Source organism: Semicossyphus pulcher, unplaced genomic scaffold (assembly GCF_022749685.1).
Source record: "Semicossyphus pulcher isolate SPU_LCO1_2020_fin unplaced genomic scaffold, fSemPul1.0.p SCAF_6, whole genome shotgun sequence".
Lineage (NCBI taxonomy): Eukaryota > Metazoa > Chordata > Actinopteri > Labriformes > Labridae > Semicossyphus > Semicossyphus pulcher.
Genome location: NW_027211737.1, coordinates 18,080,490 through 18,098,831, shown reverse-complemented (window position 1 = coordinate 18,098,831; position 18,342 = coordinate 18,080,490). Strand labels below are relative to the sequence as shown.

The window sequence follows — 18,342 nt, the reverse complement described above, 5'->3', positions numbered from 1 at the left end:
AATGTAATCCGTTGTGGAAATGTTTGTTAAATCATTTACTCTAATAATTCTTAAAGTTATAAACAGTACATGTACCACTCCAGGCCAGAAGACGTCGCAAGTGTTAGTTTGTTCCCCTTATTACCTCTGAACAAGAGCTCTGTGTTACCAAGACACCACCAACAGTTTACAAATATGTCGCCCTCATAACCTGAAAGGAACCAAATGGCTAACGTGGTTAAGATTGTCTTTTTCCAGCTCATTTTACGTCGGGTGACATGTGTTTTACTGTTCATGTCCTTGGCTCACACTCAAAACATTGTTGGTAAGACCTTAAAATAAATTTACCCAGTTTTGTATTCAAATAGCTAACAGTAGCTACCCTTGTAAACCCAGCTAACGTTCAAACACTCGTCAAAGCTTTTTAAACAGCACCGTGCTAACGTTAAAAGCAGTAGTTAACATACATTGCCATTTTTATACAGAATTTCAGCCGTCATATGTCACTACAACTGGATCTACGGTCACTGCACTTCTGCTGGGAAACACGTCGGACGTCTCTCTGAATCTGAGGGCAGTCTCTCCCTCCAGTACAACAGGTACAAGATATAAGTGTTTGACCCTTAAGCCATGTTGTCAGCCATGCTCCTCCCTCTAATATCTACCACAAATAACCTGATGATTGGTTTTTCATTATTTCTATTTTCTAAGTAAATAAGTTCTAAGTTCTTTAAAGGCTTGCTATATTGTGAAAGTATTGTCATTTTATGGGAATTAAAACTGGTTTGTTTTCTTTCACAGGTAGTATTGGTCCTCCATCATGTGTAGCTGAGGTAACACAGTGGGTCCTCACAAGGGAGCAGGTGGGAAAGGTAAGAAGCTAGTGCTGCAGTGAATCTTCATTTCTATCATATTTCCACTTAATGTTGAAATAAAGCTGTAGTAAAAAGCAAATAGGGTTTAAAGCAATAAACACTTTCCATAAATAATTTGATGGAGCTGATATTAAACATCAATTTTTCTTTATGCCTTGTGTGTTTTTCATTTGGTTCCCCAGTCTGCTGTTCAGTTTCAGCTGAGACTGGAAAGAAGTCTGCGTTTGTGTGGTGAGAATGAGACGGACACTGACTGCTGTCCAAAGCCACTTTGTGTCCTGGAGACCCTTCAGGTGTCTGCATGTGTGGGCAGCAAACCTCAGGCTTCACTGCTGATCCAGGCCAGGATACATGCCCTGTTGGTCCCTGCTAATGCTGCATCTGGTAATACCAATATAAAGTACAGTCCACCATTATGTGCCTTCGTGCAAGGAATGTGTCACATTTTTCATAAATCTTTCATCCATTTCAGATAATAAAACAGTAATTCCAAACCAAGTGTTCACACCACTGGGGTCTTGTCCCTGTGACCTCACGTTCGGAGCATGTGATGTGCGCTGCTGCTGTGACAAGGTATTTACATCTCTCTCATAACTGTATTCTTTAACAAGAGAACCGTGCATTTTAGGAAAATGTCTTTTCCTGCTTGTTATTCAACAATGTTTTTTTTTTCTTCCACTCTAACAGGACTGTTCCACTGAAGATTTGAAGCTGTTTGTGTCCCACTGTCTCCCTGGGCCCTTTGGTGGTCAGGTCTCTACTGATCCAGATTATCAGTGCTCTGTGCAGTCCAATGAAAACTCCCCAGACTGGTTCCCATTTCTATGTGTCAATTCTCCACCAGAAAACAACCCTTACCTCGGGCTCTTTTACCAGGGAGATACAATGTAAGACACTTTCAAATAGGTTTTTTTGATGGTGTGCATTTATTGATTTTTGTGTCATATTTTCATCATTTATCTTTTGCTCTTTAACCTGTCTAGTGCATCCAAGCCTGGCCCATCCTTCCAAACGCTGGCTTCGTCTGCTCCAGTGCCAGTTAATATTTATATTCAGGGAAGTCCCATTTTTACAGCGAACAACCAGTACTTCACTGTCCCCCAGGTTAGTTGTGTACCGGTATTAATACAGTTTGATTAGTAGTTTGCACCTTTTGTGTTGCCAAAGCTGTAAAAACTACTGCCTTGTATATCTCCTTCAACAGATGGTGCTTGGGCGCTGTGTAAACAACGCTCCTGTTGCATTTTTGAACAACTTTGAAGTCCAGTGTGTAACTCGGCTAAGCTCCTGCCCAACTGGATCTCCCTTACAAACACCACAGACAGATTTAAGGATTCAAGTGAAGGATGGCCAAGGAGGTATGTGTTACCTACTAAATATGCTGCCACAATGTTTTGATATGCTCTGTAGCTCTTTGAATCCATGTGTCTAACTTTCCCCCATGTGTTGTAGGTGATGTTATGGTGGATGTTATCGATGAAGTGGCCGTTGACTTGAGTCTGTTTATTTCAAGCACAGATGCAGATGCCTCTTCAGGTATTTATATTACAATATATAATTTCTACAACAACTTAAACTGACAATTAATCTAATGTTGATATGTATTTCAAGATGAGAGTCTGGTATGTGACAATGTGACCTTAGCGCTGGATTATAAGTTCTACTGGAAAGGAAATGGCATCACAAGTATCACCCTGACACACACTGTCGGGACCATCACTTTAAATAGGAGTGGTAAGTGTCAATAATGCTTTCTCAGGCTTTGGCTAATAATCATTCATAGTTCATTAGTATGTTTGATGTAGTGTGGGCCAATTTTTTCTGCTCTGTCTCCTGAACAGCGGTCTTAACTACAAGGTATTCTGCTGAGTTTCTAAATGGAGAATTCTCGGGTGAGCCCAACTCAGGGAACCCAGGTAAGAGTAAGATCATACGCTTTGTCCTGAGTATTGTTGTAGTAATTGTTTTGTAGAAAATAGTTCAAAGAACCTGTGAGAGTGGTTAACACATTTGAAATGACAGGTTATCAGGTGGGAAGGCCTGTCATTGCTGGAATTGTGGACTTTTTGGACAATAACACAGGCTCAATACAAAGGACGTCAATCAGTCTCTGGAAACCAGGTAAATTAATACAGTCATATTGCTGATTACTGACCTTTTGCATGTAGCATAATAGTCAGATACATATATTTTATTAATAAAAAACGTTGAATAAAATACACAGCACTATTAACTGTCCTGGCTAACAGTGAGTGATGGACTGTGTTCCACTGCTGAGAAGAAACCGGTTCTGTTTGGTGAGAATTCAACATCAGGATGTCTTCTTCCTGTCAGCAGACAGAATCTGACTCAGTGTGATCTCCTGAGGTCAGTAGTGCATCATTAGATCATGTCTGATCTATATTTAAATGTATTTGTGCGGAAGTAAAATGTAATGTTTTTTCTTCTTCAGAGACACTGTTACTGCTCTCCAGGCAGATTTGGTTACAGCCACATATGTAGCAAAGAGTGGAAACCCTGATCCTCTGATGTTGACAGACTGGTTGAACATAAGCTGTGAGTAAATGTTGCAAAGAAAGAACTCATACAAGCTTTAATCTGCATGTGTGTGTTTGTTTAATTTGATCATCTTTATGTTCTAACTCAATGTTACAACATTTAAATTCCAGTTGTGACACTGAATTCAAGCTCACCTATGGAGGACAGCACAAGTACATGCTATGGGATTCCTTCCCACCAGCACATACAAGCTTGGAGTGTTATCACCGGCATTGTAGACGGCATACCACAAAGAGATATCAGTTCTTTGCAAGTCAGGTGTGTAACATTTATACACTTATTGAAATGTACAGTGTTAATTGTATTCTCCTTAGAGGAAGAGCTGTTATATATGATCAGTCACTGTATGTCCAAATCCCTATAAACTGTATGTCTTTGTCATTTTTAGCTACAGCCTGTCCTCCTGGGCGTTGGATTGTGGTGGAGGTGATGTCTCTCCGTGTTTGGACCCATCTGAGACTCAGTTGTTCCCCATCACCTCCTCAGTCACCTTTATTGACATTCCTATCGACACAGGACCACCAAAAACCAGGTGCCTCCTCAAACAGCAACACTTCCCTGATTAATAGATGTATTAAACCTATGCCACATACATGACTTTATGGATGAGTTGCCTGCTGGACTCTAACCTGCAGTGCAATATCTTTTTTTGTTATCAGGTTTCAGATCAACTTTACAGAGTATGACTGCAACAGGAATGATGTGTGTTGGCCTGAACTCGCCTTCCCCTTCACCAAGTATTACACAGGTGGGGAAAATGTATCTTGTTGCTGGAAATTTGTCCAGTAAAGATTTATTTCATTTAATTGATCATGCTGTAAATGGGAAAAGTAAGAAGCAAAGTATGATGATTGACAGTTCCATTACTGATTTATTTTACCTTTGTCCTGTCCAGGTGAGCCATATTCTCAGTCGCTGGCTAAGGGCCTTATCTTGGTGTTCTTCTTTATCACTGCTTCGATTCTTGGGACTCCATGGAGACAAATCCGACAGGCATGGAACTGAGCAGCTCTCTTACACCCTGCAAAAAATGTAGGGGAAGACACTGATGGAGAAATAATGAGAGAGTGAGAGGTTAGATAAGTTAATGTATTAAAGTGTCACTGAATTGTAATTACACCTTTTCAGTCAGACATTATTTATAATTATATAGTTTTTATATGTTTGCGAGAATGTAAATAGTCGTGTTGTGCAACATTTTTTAATAAAGATACTTTTTCTATGACTGTATCTCTTCAGCAATCCTCGTATCAGATTTCAGTCAAACCTATGTGTATGTAAAGTGTGTTTCTCATGGAGTGCTTATTTGCCTTGTCATTTGCATTGTTTTTCATAGTGCCTTCTACTAAAAGACAAAAGATGTTTTCACAGCTTGGCTCTGATATCCCCCTTAGGCACACCAAACACGTTAATCTGGTCGTGATGGTATGAGGGTTTATTCTTGCAGAGTAATACAATAATATTTACACAAAGAAACTGCTTAATGAAAACTAACATCGCCTCAAGGGAGATTATTACACTAATATCAAATATGTCAGGTAGTTGTGCAATAGTTCAGAATCAGTTTTATTGGTCAAGTATGTGGGCACATAGAAGGAATCTGACTCTGGTTTTTCTCAACTCTCAATGTACAGACACACAAGTTGACATACTACACTAAACACAAGGACAGGTTAGACAAGATAACTTAAGACACTACAAAACTAAAACTACTATATATAGGCCTATACATACAAACTATTTTAGGTGCAGAGATGAATAGTTATGAATCACGTTGTTACATACAAGAGGTAGATGGTTGTAGTATTTTAAGAATTTACAGAGAATGTGGATTGACACTTGACAAAGTTAACTGTTCACCAATAATTTTAGGATTATGATAAGAATTTTATGATTCAAATAATTATTTATTATTACAGCCTGGTTGGCCTTTTAACCTCCGAAAGTGTACTTATATCTGCCTACATTTTCAAATAGTGTATGCGTACTTGTGTACTTTTGCCTTCAGACAGTACTGAGGGTTTAAAGTCACTCGCCGTTTGAGAGCGAGTGCGCAGACTCCAGGGGGCGGCGGTCATTGGTCAAAGGTACTTTCACTGCCGTGGAAGTTGATCGTATTCAACAGTGTGATATGAAGTGACGTGTATCATTGTGGATATTGCAAGCGGACGTCTGTTAAACTTCAGAAAGTATGAGAAGAGTTGGGACTACACCTTTGGATATTCTATTATAGCGGTGTTTAGACTAAATTCTGCTCAGTTTCAGCTTCAACTTTGACGAAACAAGTTTTCATCCAGGAACCCACAACACTGCGCTCACCGGTTAGCTCGTGAGCTAACAGGAGCCGCCTCTGCTGTAACGTTACCTGTCTGAAGTGTCCGTTATGCAAGTCAAATATGGTTTTATCACCTGAGCCAAAAAATGGAAGACCATAAGAAGGACTTGTCTGGCCGCCGTTGACGTGCCTTTATTTACTTTACCGAAACCGCACCGGTTAGCTTGCTAACATTAGCACGTCGTCTGAGCTGATATCAGTGAACTGTCAGAATGAGCTCTCTGCTCCGAGGAGAGGAGATGTGTCTGGCCCAGCTGTTTCTACAGTCTGGATCCGCATACGACTGCATCAGTGAACTTGGAGAGCTGGGGCTGGCGGAGTTCAGAGACGTAAGTCCTGAAATACACAGGTTGTGACCTCCTGAAACACAGTGAAAGTTACTGCTGAGTTTGCAAACAAGGATAACATCGTTCACTGCTTATCTACTAACTACCGGAACTTCTGCGACACCTGTCAATGACTTTTACGTTTTATCACAGCAGACGTGGCAATAGTTTGTAACTTAAAGGAAGGAAATCCTAAATATTCTTTTGATAATAGCTGCAGGAATAATAAAAATAACAATAACTTTATTTATATAGCACTTATCTAAGCAAAGTTACAAAATGCTTTACAGAATAAATAGAATAAAACAAAATTAAAACATAGAGAGATTAAAAGTGCTTCACAAAATACATAGGATAAAAAAAAAACATGGGCAAGTTACAAAATTATGAATAAGAACAGTAGGTAATGAGTTTGCTAGCCTGAGTTCCCCGGGCAGGGAATTCCAGGGCTTAGGCTCTGATGGCAAACGCCTGGTAGCTCTTGGTTACCAGGCTTGACCGAGGAACAACTAATAAAGGTACTCTGGAGGATTTTAGATCATGGTTTGGAGCGTTAGGTGTCAATAACTCTGTAATGTAAGGGGGGGTGTAAAGTTGCCGGCAGATTAAATACTGTGAGGTTTATGATGTTTTGTCTTGGAGATAGAGGTTGGAGATGAGTTGTGGTGACGATTGTTTATCTTTCAAGTCCTGACTGGATATCTCTCTTGTACTTGTTTCAGCTCAACCCAACTGTTAACGCATTTCAGCGAAAATACGTCATAGAGATCAAAAAATGCGAAGAGATGGAGAGGATTCTTGGTAAGTATATCTTAATCTTAATAAACTGTGTACCACTAAGGCTTCCTATCTATTCATCCAGCTCTAGGTGTCGTCTAGCTTTGGGAAGCAAATACAATTCTTTTGTCCCAGACAGGATTAAGACAAAGCTTTGATGGGAACACATAAAGGCACAGACAGCCTTCTCACTGAATTGATTGAAAAAACCCGAAGCTATAGTCCTGAGAAATGTTAGCAGGTTGTAGATTTTGTTGAATGAAATGCAATGCTTGGTTAACTGAACACTTTAAACAATTAACAGAGGAGAATACACTTATGGATATTTCAATAATCAGACGAGACAGTGTTATTCAAAGGCTGGTCACCGCACTTACAAACTTTCAGACATGTGTTTTCTGTGTTTTAGAAATGATTGCTCTTTATTTTGAACAGGGTACCTTCTGAGGGAAGTGAAGAAAGCAGACATTTCACTGCCTCAGGGAGACGTGAACCCTGTGGCTCCTCTACCGAAGCATGTCATGACTATAATGGTTAGTGACTTTATTATGTTTCATCATTTAGCAGGTGTTTAATGTCATTTGTAAATGGTGTTATACCTGGACAGCTTAAAAATGTAGTGGAGTATTTTCTCTGTGTCAAACCATGAATTATGTTTTGTTCTGCTCAAGTCTGTTATATAACCTTATGTTTATTATATTTACATTACTATAATATCGCTGGGTGTGTATGTGTTGACAGGAGCAGCTGCAGAGGCTAGAAGTGGAGTTAGGTGAGGTCACCAAGAATAAAGAGAAGCTGCAGAGGAATCTGTTGGAGCTGACAGAGTACACACACATGCTGCGTATCACCCGCACCTTTGTACAGAGACCTGCTGAGGTATGCGTGTTATCCTGTTGTGTCTCTGTATTTGATACAGCCACATTTTCATCTTGTTCTTACGGCATGTTTTTTTAAAGTGGAATCCGCTCTTTGGTTTGACTCAGATTTTCTGCTTTACCCACCTGCCTTTACTTGTAGCGAGAGCCCCTCCAAGTACAGTATGAGGAGTTTCCCTTCCTAGAAAAGGACACAATGATGGACTACAGCAGCATGCAGAGGCTAGGAGCCAAACTAGGGTGAGGGGTTGAATTCTACTAGCCAATAAAGCTTAATGTTTCGTTTAGTGTTTGGAAATGGAGATCGATATAGAGTTGACAACAGTATAAAGTAATATTTATTAAATGAATATTAACAAAAAGTTGCTGCTTAACATTGACATGGTTTTGTAAAATGAGACAACTGCACTAGTTTTCTGTGGCCTCTCTTTCACACAGCACTTCACTCAATTACACACACTTTATACACACCTCACTGGCATGCAAGAATTGAAATGCCGCTCTGTCACTTTTTCCTCACACAAAAGTTTGTGTGACATTTCAAAGGAAAGGCAGCTAACCTCATAGTTTTAGTTCTTGCAATCACTACACTGCTACACAGAAAGTATCAGAGCCGCAGCAGGCGACTTGTATTACCGTCAGCCGATAGATAAGCCACAAGCCGCCGATAGAGACCACATTGCTCTCATGCTCTTGTGTCAGTGAGGATGTTCACACATGCAAACAGGCAGTCTTCCTCATCCCTATAACTTACATTTGTGGCTGTTCATCATTCTGAGTTTTAATATCAAGATTTGATCACAATGCTGTGATGTTGAAGGTAAAATTAAAGGTTTGTGTCCCCTAATTGACACATACTTTATGTCAGGCTGTCTTAAAATGTTGTCATCATTCTCTTGCAGTTTCATTTCTGGGCTTATTCAGAGGACAAAGATCGAGGCCTTTGAGCGAATGCTTTGGAGAGTTTGTAAAGGCTACACTATCCTCAGCTATGCAGAGGTCGAGGAGTATCTGGCAGATCCCAGCACAGTAGGTTTCCTAAAGCTGCCTTCTCCAATTTTCCAGTTCTCCTCTGCATTACTGTGTGATATCAAAATACCAACAGGGAGGCCAAATAATCATTTGCATTAATCATATATTTGGGGTTTTAGTCCAGTTGGAAGGCACTTCATTTGGTAAAACAATATACTCAATTTGGGTATCATCTGAGAAAAAGTTTCCAAGGATAGATCCGACCTTAACTTCTTTGCATGCTCATGACTTTTGTGGGACTTCTGTACATTCTCTACTTCCGTCATTTTTATAGAGAAGATCAAACTTGATGTTTAATGTAAACAATTGAATGAGTTGATGCATACAAATGTGCAAGTCCATGAAATTGTAAATGTAAAACATTTGTGAAATACTTCTTTATATAAAATATCTGTATTTTCAACATTGTCATCATTGCTGTAAGAGCAGCATGATAGATTTAAGGAACACACATTTCCTGATATCACATGCTGCAAGGTGTTACTTATCATCCAAAACATCATTGTCACTTCCTTTTGTTTGTGTAGTGTTGCAACCATGCAGTGCAGATACAGTTCAGAGGGAACAGCATTGAAGAGTATTGAAGAGTATTGAAGAGTATTGAACAGTGTTTGCAAGCGACGAAAAGTCTAGAAACTGGCTGTTCCCATGAGTGCTGTGATCTAATCCATTCAGATTGAATGACAGCACTAATCCACTTATATATTTCCTCTGCTCGAGCAGAGGGCAGGCATGCAGGGCTGTGACTGATCAGTTTGGGATCGCCAGACATACTTTCCCTGATAGACAATCAGGAAGATTTAAGAGCAATGTAAGCGTGATACTGAAGCATGTGGGAAAAAGAGGAGCGTGATTTTACAAACACATATTGATCCATATTTTAAGTTACTTTTATTCTTATTCTTTCACTTGAAACCTAATGAGGTTTATGTTTTTATTTTATATGCCACATCTTATCTTATCATTGATCAACAACAACGTTTTCTGCAGGGTGAGCCGACCAAAAGCGTGGTGTTCCTGATCTCTTACTGGGGAGATCAAATTGGCCAGAAAGTGAAGAAGATCTGTGACTGGTAACTAGTTCACACTTCTTCATCCTGTGTTTTGTTCAATTAGCGGCAGAACAAAGAGCGGACATATGATCATGTTGTTTTTATTTATTACCTCAGTCATGTGTGAATAACACTTTTATCCCTCCACAGCTACCACTGTCACTTGTACCCCTATCCCAGCAGCAATGAGGAGAGGAATGATGTTGTGGAAGGACTAAAAACTCGCATTCAGGACCTGCACACAGTAAGTCTACATTAGATCATTAAAGATCTAAGTGTTTAATTAGTAACAGGAAATGTTTGTATTCTTAATTCTCCTGTGATTAAGTAAGAGCTGGATCATTTAGCTCTCCAGGTGTTTTTTTTTTTTTTTAATGAATTCAACATTTTACAAAAGGAATTTGCCAAAAATCTTGTGTTTAGTGATTATATCGCATTATATCCACAGAGGATTGCGCCCTTTGAACCGGCCTTTCGTGGTCTAAGAACTCAAGAACTACATTAAATGGCTGACTTATTTTCTGAAAAGATTAACCCAGTTCTCGCCTTTCTGTGAGCCGGTCCTGGCAGTAAACTTTCTGTCTGGGGCTTTTCACCGTGAATCATTTGGTAGCTTGAACCCTCTGTGACTGAAAAAAACAGAATTGCTCTCAGCCCCTTTAGCACATGATCAACATGAGGCCTCTCTTTTCTCTCTTTTTTTTCTCTTGTTCATGCATGCTGTTTTATTCCCTCCATTTTCTGACTGTTTCTCCTCTTATTCACAAACAACAACACCCTCAAATCCCTCGTTTGTACTATTAATTTCTGTCTGTTAATATGCTTTATGTAATCATAGAAATAGAAGAATGTGAAGTTAAATTAACCCATTTTTGAGAGGCTTAAAATCCTATAATATGAAGCACCACAGCCCTGATTATCTCTCATGTGCCCAGGTACTACACAGGACAGAGGACTACCTGAAGCAGGTCCTGATTAAGGCTTCAGAATCCGTCTACACCTGGGTCATCCAGGTCAAGAAGATGAAGGCCATCTACTATATTCTTAACCTGTGTAGTTTTGATGTAACAAACAAGTGTCTGATCGCTGAGGTTTGGTGTCCTGTCAATGATATTCCCACCCTGCGGAGGGCCCTGGAAGAAGGGTCGGTGAGTAAATACTTTTCACTGCCGGCTTTCTTTTTCTGTTTGTTTAACTGGGGCAGTTGATTCTTTGGCATCATAAATGCCAGTACTGTATGAGGGGATGTGTTTAGTCTGCTCGCTTTAGTTTAAGAAAAAGAGACTTAGCTTGACTTGGCAAAGTACTGAAAGACCACTGTTAATTCAGTTAGCCGGCTGAGAAGGACAGAGTGTATTTGAGATAGACATACAAAGACACATTAATGGAATTAACTGATGGTACAGAGAGTTATTTATCGTCTGTCTGGCTCTCTGAAAATGTAATTATGCCACAACTGCTGAACCACAAAGATGTCTTTCTTGTTCACTTGCATGCGCTGTCGACTTTTTGCAATGATAATCAAATGTTTTTAGACAGTACACTGAAATTAGATATTGCAACATGCTGACATTTTCATTTGACATTGATATTCCAGAGAAAAAGTGGAGCAACAGTTCCTTCCTTTGTCAATCGTATCCCCACCAACGACACTCCCCCCACCCTCATAAGGACCAACAAATTCACCTCTGGCTTCCAGAACATCGTGGATGCTTATGGAGTGGGCAGTTACAGGGAGGTCAACCCTGGTGAGTGGGATCCTTTTTTCTTTTATCCTCTCCGTATTGCTACAGGCGTCGTGAGATAAGACTCCAAATATAAAATGTGCACTGGGCCAAACATAGATACAAAGCAAGCACACCGTTTGGAGCTTTTTAAAGGTCTCATGTATCAGAAGTCAAAGATGTGACCGCAACATGCACACGTGTTGCACAACAGTTCCTTCCTTGTAGTTTTGAAATACTTCCTGTCCTTTGATAACACATGCATACTGTCAACAAATGTACAGCTTGTTAAACCCGACCATACTGTGCTGTGTTACTAACTCAGTTACCTTTTATTCAATAATCATTGTAACTTCCCTGGTTGTAATGCAGATTTTTATCGTGTTTTTAATTTATACTGGCATGTTAAAGACATTTTTGTGGTTTATCTGCTGGCCAATCAGAAGAAAGCGGGCTTGTAGGGGCGGGGTTTCTTAAAGGGACAGAGCTGACTGGGTCGTTTCAGGCAGAGGCTGTATGAGGGCCTGCACAGAGCACCAGTGTGAGAAAAATTATGAGTATTTTTTTAACTGTAAATGATGCTAAGCTACTCCACAGGTACAGAGAGTGAAATATGAAGCTTTAAATTAGCATAATACCCCACCTTTAAGAAAAAAAACAAAATTTTCTCCTTCTCATTTTAAGCTCCTTTCACAATCATCACTTTCCCGTTCCTGTTCGCTGTGATGTTCGGGGACCTGGGTCATGGAGCTATCATGGCTCTGTTTGCTTTCTGGATGGTTCTCTATGAGAACAACCGCAAACTTAAAAACACTAGGAACGAGGTAAGCTTTGTTTTATTTCATACTTATTTAAGTCTCAGTTTACAGTGAAGTACTGAAGTGTATCTGACTGATTTGATGTGTGCATGCAGATCTGGAACACATTCTTTGAGGGGCGTTATATCATCCTGATGATGGGCCTGTTCTCCGTCTACACTGGCCTGATATACAATGACTGTTTCTCAAAGTCTCTTAACATCTTTGGTTCTCGGTGGAGTGTGAAGGCCATGTTCAAAGCGAAGGTCTGGAAGTGAGTATTTCATGACAAGAAGCTAAACAGGTCCTGGAGTGTTATTTTTACTTTTAAGAAATCTAATAAACAACCCGTAATGCATGAAGATGTGACGATTGTGACACACATTTAACAGACACTTTATTTGTGCCTAACAGGGATGATGATATCCGTGGGAATCGACTCCTTACTCTTGATCCAAATGTTACGGGTGTTTTCAGTGGACCGTACCCTCTGGGAATTGACCCAGTAAGTAGTGAACATTGAAGATCAGCTTTTATAGTTGCTTCTTATTATTGCTGTGGTTTTAAATAGCCTTCATTGTAATCACAAATGAAGTACAAAGCTTTTTGAAGTATTATGTTACAACACAAACATGCTTTTGTGTTCTAACCCACTTCTTGATTACTACACGAGCTGGCATTTTGAAAGCTACTCCTTTCACTGAACTATGTGTATAAATAGTTGCTTTCACTTTTTCCCTCCTAACACTGATTCCCAAACTCAGGATATTGGCTAATACCGACTAACAATCTGATGCAATGCAGTTTAATATGTTAATACATCATTGTTTGGAACTGATTAGGATTGTTTTCTATGCGCATGGCTGCACGGGCGTCATTAAAAACTCTTTACTGGTTTGTGGTAGTAATTTAATGGGAGTAATAGTTGAGTCTTTTATAGCTGAACATTCTGAGTATATGAACTTTTTTTGTTGTTGTTTTTTAGATGTTTTTTGGCTTTTTATGCCTTTATTTGAAGAGAGGACCGTGGATAGAGCCGGAAACGGGGGAAGAGAGAGTGGGATGACACGTGGGAAAGGGCCGAGGGCGGGACTATAGTCATCAATGCCTCTGTATATGGTCGCACATTTAACCGCTAAGCCAAACCGGGCACCCTGTATGAACTTTTTACTTTTAATCATATTTTTGAGAGTTCTATTAGATTACTATTTTTTATATTGGAATGTTATATGAAACAGCCATCAGTCTGTAACAGTCATGTCGGCTGCTGAAACAGTAAATTAGATCAGTGCATCGTTATAAAAACAGTATGTTTCTCTCTTGATTCGTTTTAATGTTACTCACACTGGAAAAATTTGTATAACCAAATTAGGTTAAATTCTTGGAATTGGAGTAATTGAATCGCTCGGGCAAAAGTAACATTGTGAGATCCACTCCAGGAACTATAATGGCATTCTCACATGGCTTCAGCACTGGTATTATTAAGGGTCTATAAAAGATGGTATTTTACCAACCCAAACTTCCCATCTTATGAAACTGTATATGTCGTCTTTCCTCTGTAAAGATTTGGAACTTGGCATCCAACCGCCTTACATTTCTAAACTCCTATAAGATGAAGATGTCAGTGATACTGGGAATCATACATATGAGCTTCGGGGTCATCCTCAGCACATACAATCACTTGTAAGTACCACCTTGTTATTATTTGTTTGTTTTACCTTGTAAAGCTTTAAATGTGCGAGTTTTAAATATATTATTTTTGTCAACAAAAACAGACACTTTAGGAAGAAGTACAACCTGTACCTGGTGTTCCTCCCTGAGCTCTTGTTCCTGCTGTGTCTGTTCGGCTACCTGGTGTTCATGATTGTCTATAAGTGGCTGGTCTTCTCCGCCAAAGACTCCAGACACGCCCCGAGTATCCTCATCCACTTCATAAACATGTTCCTCATGCAGGGTGACGCCGTGCATCCTCTCTACCCAGGACAGGTGAGAAGCTCATGCAAAGCTCATTTCCTGCTACATGTTACTTCTGTGATCAACTGAACAGATTAAATGTATAGTAAAAGACATATTTGATTAATAAAGATCACACTGTGCTTCTTCCAGACTGGTCTGCAGGTATTTCTCGTGGTCATTGCTGTTCTCACCGTGCCCGTCTTACTCCTGGGGAAACCCGTCTACCTTTACTGGCTCCACAATGGAAGCCACCGCCTGGGAATGTACAGGGTGAGGGTGTGACCGTCAGTGTTTGTTTGGATGTGAGAAAGGACTCTATACTCTATATTTATCTGTAATTATGATAATCTAGTTTATTTTCCTGGGTGTTGCAGGGATATGAGCGTGTGCGGCGCAACAGTGAAGAGGAGCTGTACCTGATGAGGGCTCATGACATGGAGGAGGGCAGCAGTCACAGTGATCTCTCTGTTAGCGGAGAGCGCAAAACAGAAGAGGTCAGCTCGGCTAAACAACTGTATAGAAACCCACTAAAGTTTAACCTACTTAAAAGCAACTGTTGTGATTTTTACTGCTTTCTGTCAGTGATGCTGAGTTTTGTTTTGTTGTAATAGTTCGACTTTGGGGATGAGTTCCTGCATCAGGCCATCCACACAATAGAGTATTGCCTCGGTTGCATCTCTAACACAGCCTCCTACCTCAGGCTCTGGGCTCTCAGTCTGGCACATGCCCGTGAGTGTACACACACACACACACACACACACACACACACACACACGCAAATAGAGTTTATTGAACTGTAAATAACTCTGGAGTAGCTGAATTAGAGATTTTATTACAAATCAAAGAGCTAAAAGTTCAATTATTTCTTTGACAATCTAACAAATACTTTTGTTCCATCATTATAATGACTGATAATTGTTACTGTATGTTGTTCCTTTGTTCATTATATATACAATATAAATAATATACATTATTTTTAGTAATGTAAGGGAAATAAGAGAGATATATATACTTTGCACTCAATGATCCAACAGACGGTTAGACGTTGTGATTATGGATACAATTCACACATCAACAAGCTGATGTTTTATTTGCTAACATGTAATGCTAAACCCTGAACATCCCTGAGTTCATTTTCTAATCTTCAATTATTTTTTTCACTAGATTTTCGCAACGTGTTCGTATTTTTCAACATCAATCAAGTGTTATAAATAAATAATTGGTTTTGGCCCCTTTTTTCAGTTCCTGCACATTCTGGTGCAGATTGAGAACTTCTTTAAATGTGCTCATGTAAAGTACTACATGCTTGAGTCAACTGAGTGCATGGCTGTCTTAAGAAGGCAGAAATAAGCCATTTTATAAGACCTAATATGTGTCAATAATCTTGTTTGTGCGCTGTAGCCACTTAACTTGACTTCCAATCATGATTGAGCTGGAGCTAATGGATCTTTTCTAGTCAGATTACCATCATGATGTATACAGAAAAAATAGCTTTGACATTTCTGAGTGAAGTCTGTGTCCATAAAGGAAGAGACAGTTAGACCCTCAGGGGAGAAATTTAACCCTGACTTTAAAAAACAAAATGCAAAATGTTCCAATTGTGGTCCTGACCAGAAACATTAACAAGAGTTAATGAATGTAGTCCAGAGACAGGCAGGTGTCAGCTTGAGTATAAGTAACTAGCCTGCACTCTTTGTCTGTGTTTGTTGTAATTCCCTAAATGGATTGTGGACATGCTCTCCTCCCTGCTGTCGCAGAGCTATCAGAGGTGCTGTGGACCATGGTGATGAGAGTAGGACTAAAAATGGACAACCTCCTCGGGGTTTTGTTCCTTGTTCCTGTGTTTGGCCTGTTTGCTGTTCTCACTGTTTCCATCCTCCTGGTGATGGAGGGTCTGTCTGCATTCCTTCACGCCCTCCGGCTGCACTGGTAAGATTACAAGAACCACTGAAGTATTCGTGCCATTGACCGGACTGAAGTGCTTTGAATGATCTCAGTGTTTTAAATATGTTATCATCGATTGATTTCAGCTCTTTGTTTCTTCCTCAGGGTGGAGTTTCAGAATAAGTTCTACAGTGGCACTGGAGTCAAGTTTTGCCCCTTTTCCTTCTCTCTGCTGCCCTCCAGCTTTGAGCACGATGGCTTACTGTGAACGAACTATCTGCTGATACTGTTAGGTGGTCAACAGAGTCAAAACATACGAGCAGCTCGTTATGATTATATATTCTTTTTTCTTTTTAATCTTTTAACAGCTTTCATATAACAAGTTATACTGTGAACCTCACAGACTTTGGACTAAACATACTGCACTACCAACAGTTTCAAGAGCCCTTTTATACAGAGACTCCTCAATATTACCACAAGAAGCTCCATCATTATGCTATGCTATGCTATTTTTTCACACTGATTGAAACAATGCCGACATATTACTGTTACTATGGATTAGAAATGACTTTCTTATTGCTCATTTATGCAGCAAAAAGTATTTGTACCAAAATCAGTATGTAACCCTGCAGAACATTTTGTTAGACTCAAATTTAACATGCAACTACACACTTATTGGTAGCAGTTGTTTGTGTCTTATTATTTTTACTGCACCCCGCAAAGTTAGAATAAAACACGGCCACACAGACGACAGTTTATTAGGATAAATAAGTTTCTGTTTTTATCTTTTCATAGATTGGACAAGAACATAACATCTACCCTAGTCTTAACAAAATAATACTCTGATTTCATTTTCTCTCAATTTTTTTCACTTCCATGTATTCGTCATTGAGTGGCATAATTGTTTCTATTAATGCAGTTTGACTTTTTCCACTATGAGCAGATCTGGTTTCCATTCACTGGGCAGTGAACCACCTTTCAGTTATGTAGTTATCGCTTAACTTTCTGTTGCACTGACGGCCTTACAGAAGTACAACCAAATGACAGCATACTGTAACTTTCTTACTTTGTGGTACCAAAACGCTGCAAAGGACGTGGGATGATGAGATGTGTATATACTTTTACAGAATTATTTTTTAATTTATTATATTTTAAAATGTTACAGCAGAATTAAAGATGAATGTAAATAGCATCTGATTTTACTTTCATGCATTCACAGTGTTGCCTATGGGTCTGCCAGTTACTGTACAACATTCCACTCATAGGAAAGTTAAAAGTCATTCATGTTGTTGACTGAGCTCTGACAGTTTGGAGCCTAATACTTTGAAAGTTCCCCTCATTCTCAACACAGTGGTTGGGCTTTATTAGATTTAAGTAGGAGAAGGTGGAATCATAATTATAATATCAGGCATTTCTAGTATTGGATAATTTAGTGATTTCTTTTTCAGTGAAATCTTGATGGCAATTTTGAAGACAATTGGAGGTCAAGTTTTATTGAGTAGAGTGGTGTTTGATAAGCATTTTTTTGCCTTTAGTTAACTAAATAGTTATATGGGTTGATCGTTCTTTTTATCCAGCCCTAATCTTGCCATTAATTTCCATATGTAGAATCATATTTTTTTTATTGGCAAACACTCCATGCTTTACTTCTGTTGAGAAAATCATCCTCATGTCAATAATAAACTGTATTTGTTTGAGTTATTCGGGTGGTATCTGGGTTTAGACAAGCTACATGATAGTCAATTAATCTACTTCATGTAGCAAATGTATGCATTTGTAATGTGTTTTAATTGACTGAAATCTAGTATTTAGTAATTGTGCTTTAAAACTCTTGATCTCAATCTGTGACACTTCTGTAATTGAATGAGATAGTTTTAATGTAGTCAGGCCCACACACATCATACAAATGCAGTGGTGCATGATCCTATGGAGGGATTGATTTCTAGATAAAATACAGTTTTCGTAGTCAATATTAACTAATTGCCTAAATACCTAGCATTTTTATTGAAAAAAACTACAGTAGTCCCTTGGCAAGTAACATAAACAGATACACAATAAGAAGATAAGACAAATACAGAAACCAAAATTAGCAACAACCAAACACTTTAAGTTAAAATTGATCACAGTGACTGGTTTGCTTTGACCGATGTTTGAGATGGGTCTTAAAA

At 39.2% G+C, this 18,342-nt stretch overlaps 2 protein-coding genes across 2 annotated transcripts; both read left to right on the top strand.

Annotated features, from left to right (window-relative positions):
- Positions 1-202: 202 nt before the first annotated feature.
- On the top strand, positions 203-4,616 carry tctn2 (tectonic family member 2). Its single transcript, XM_069683862.1, has 18 exons — positions 203-304; positions 465-578; positions 781-851; positions 1,037-1,238; positions 1,327-1,427; positions 1,542-1,741; positions 1,838-1,958; positions 2,059-2,212; positions 2,307-2,390; positions 2,466-2,588; positions 2,696-2,770; positions 2,877-2,975; positions 3,104-3,221; positions 3,307-3,410; positions 3,524-3,671; positions 3,802-3,945; positions 4,073-4,161; positions 4,309-4,616. The coding sequence occupies exons 1-18, from the start codon at positions 205-207 to the stop codon at positions 4,416-4,418; spliced, it is 2,157 nt and encodes a 718-aa protein (XP_069539963.1). The 5' UTR covers positions 203-204; the 3' UTR covers positions 4,419-4,616.
- A 933-nt stretch (positions 4,617-5,549) lies between these two features.
- On the top strand, positions 5,550-17,939 carry atp6v0a2b (ATPase H+ transporting V0 subunit a2b). Its single transcript, XM_069683861.1, has 20 exons — positions 5,550-6,077; positions 6,797-6,875; positions 7,287-7,384; positions 7,593-7,730; positions 7,872-7,969; positions 8,632-8,758; positions 9,752-9,834; positions 9,964-10,057; positions 10,749-10,961; positions 11,411-11,561; positions 12,222-12,361; positions 12,451-12,608; positions 12,749-12,839; positions 13,899-14,017; positions 14,110-14,320; positions 14,441-14,560; positions 14,665-14,784; positions 14,902-15,019; positions 16,048-16,219; positions 16,340-17,939. The coding sequence occupies exons 1-20, from the start codon at positions 5,961-5,963 to the stop codon at positions 16,440-16,442; spliced, it is 2,550 nt and encodes an 849-aa protein (XP_069539962.1). The 5' UTR covers positions 5,550-5,960; the 3' UTR covers positions 16,443-17,939.
- Positions 17,940-18,342: the final 403 nt, after the last annotated feature.

Excerpts from the sequence above, each read along its gene's own strand:
- atp6v0a2b (XM_069683861.1), top strand. The coding sequence starts at position 5,961 with ATGAGCTCTCTGCTCCGAGGAGAGGAGATGTGTCTGGCCCAGCTGTTT. Across the intron at positions 6,876-7,286 it reads AGAGATGGAGAGGATTCTTG|GGTACCTTCTGAGGGAAGTG; the intron begins GTAAGTATATCT and ends TATTTTGAACAG. Across the intron at positions 10,962-11,410 it reads GGGCCCTGGAAGAAGGGTCG|AGAAAAAGTGGAGCAACAGT; the intron begins GTGAGTAAATAC and ends TTGATATTCCAG.
- tctn2 (XM_069683862.1), top strand. The coding sequence starts at position 205 with ATGGCTAACGTGGTTAAGATTGTCTTTTTCCAGCTCATTTTACGTCGG. Across the intron at positions 1,239-1,326 it reads CCCTGCTAATGCTGCATCTG|ATAATAAAACAGTAATTCCA; the intron begins GTAATACCAATA and ends CATCCATTTCAG. Across the intron at positions 2,391-2,465 it reads AGATGCAGATGCCTCTTCAG|ATGAGAGTCTGGTATGTGAC; the intron begins GTATTTATATTA and ends ATGTATTTCAAG.